The sequence below is a fragment of the Notothenia coriiceps genome, unplaced genomic scaffold, assembly GCF_000735185.1.
Source record: "Notothenia coriiceps isolate Sejong01 unplaced genomic scaffold, NC01 NC01_scaffold00036339, whole genome shotgun sequence".
NCBI classification, from domain to species: Eukaryota; Metazoa; Chordata; class Actinopteri; order Perciformes; family Nototheniidae; genus Notothenia; species Notothenia coriiceps.
In genome coordinates this window covers 5,907-7,147 of record NW_011369040.1, presented here as the reverse complement: position 1 = coordinate 7,147, position 1,241 = coordinate 5,907, and the positions used below count along the sequence as shown (strand labels likewise).

Sequence of the window (1,241 nt, the reverse complement as noted above, 5' to 3'; positions counted from 1 at the left end):
GTCCAGTGTATCCAGCAGGAAGTGCATGAACTGGACATTGGTGTGGCTTTTGAGGTAGTGGAGGATGTTCTTTGCCCTTCCCATCACTGCAGGTGAAGGTCGGGTTGTCCTCTCTGGGCTGACCTGGTCCTCAAAGTGGGCCACAAAGATTGCATAGCTATTACACAGGATCTGTGTTGCCTTGTGGATGTAGGGCAACCACCTGGACCCCTTCAGGTTTGTAGGCTTGAGGACCTTCTCCCCCATTATATCCTCAGCTCCCTCAGTGCCTTTGGAGAGTAGTGGTATTGCTGATGCAAATGTTGCAGCACGTCCTGCAGCTGCTTCAGCCTCTGATTCTCTTCTATTGAATCCACCACACCTAATTCCAGCCTGTGTGCCAAACAGTGTATTGCAAGCAGGTGTCAATCTCTTCCTTCAGCTTTGCAGCCACACCATTCCTCTTCCCCAAATTGACAGCCGCACCATCAGCGCATAGGAAAACCACCTTTTCCTTCCAGTTATCCAGACCTGCTTTTACAAACACTGTCTGTACTGCAGAAAGTACACCATGTGCGTGTTTGACATCCTCAATGCCAAGGAAGGACTGAACCACTCCTCTCTCCTTATTGAAGAACTTGACACAGACAATCTCATTCTCAAGGTTCCCAGTATCAGTTGCCCCGTCAATCATCACACTGATATAGCCTGCATTCTTTAGGTCAGAAAGCAGTTGCTCCCTCTCCACATTGTAGATATCAATTGTGAATCTGAAGGTAAAAAAAAGGGAATTTCATTAATAATGAAGGAATTGTAAAAAGTTAATTAAATAGTAAATTTGGAATGTATTAATGTATTTGTGATTCTCACCTTAAACATGCCTTGTCTGACAAGTAACAACTGGTCATGTTGGAGCCAGTCCTACTGTTGAGCTGCACCAGGTCCGGAAAGTCAGTAAATGGCTTTTCTTTCTTGACAACATAGTACGCTGTATGAAACATATTCTCCATTTTATCCTGGAAACCTGCATCTATTTCACCATTAACATGAATCCCAGCTAACACAGCGGGTGTTTCGATTGCTGCCTTCTGCCTCCTCACACACACCTGGTGTGAGATGCTTTTTTCATGCGGGTCAAACCCTGTGGAGCGTTCTGCTACCTGGCCCTTGAAGAGTGGAGAGTCCCTAAACAATCAGAAAAAATCTGCTGCTTAATTATCATATGTAAATAGCGACTATTACTAGCTAGGCCTACTATACAT

General features: G+C 45.0%; 1 protein-coding gene across 1 annotated transcript; it reads right to left on the bottom strand.

The window, feature by feature from the left end:
• Positions 1-337: 337 nt before the first annotated feature.
• Positions 338-1,010, bottom strand: LOC104963536 (zinc finger protein 862-like). The gene is made up of 2 exons (XM_010792135.1): positions 850-1,010; positions 338-749 (listed from the first exon to the last, which is right to left on the bottom strand). The coding sequence occupies exons 1-2, from the start codon at positions 987-989 to the stop codon at positions 362-364; spliced, it is 528 nt and encodes a 175-aa protein (XP_010790437.1). The 5' UTR covers positions 990-1,010; the 3' UTR covers positions 338-361.
• Between the last annotated feature and the right edge of the window lie 231 nt (positions 1,011-1,241).

Coding starts and splice junctions, on each gene's coding strand:
- LOC104963536 (XM_010792135.1), bottom strand. CDS start 989: ATGGAGAATATGTTTCATACAGCGTACTATGTTGTCAAGAAAGAAAAG. Junction 750..849: donor TCAGACAAGGCATGTTTAAG/GTGAGAATCACA, acceptor TTTTACCTTCAG/ATTCACAATTGATATCTACA.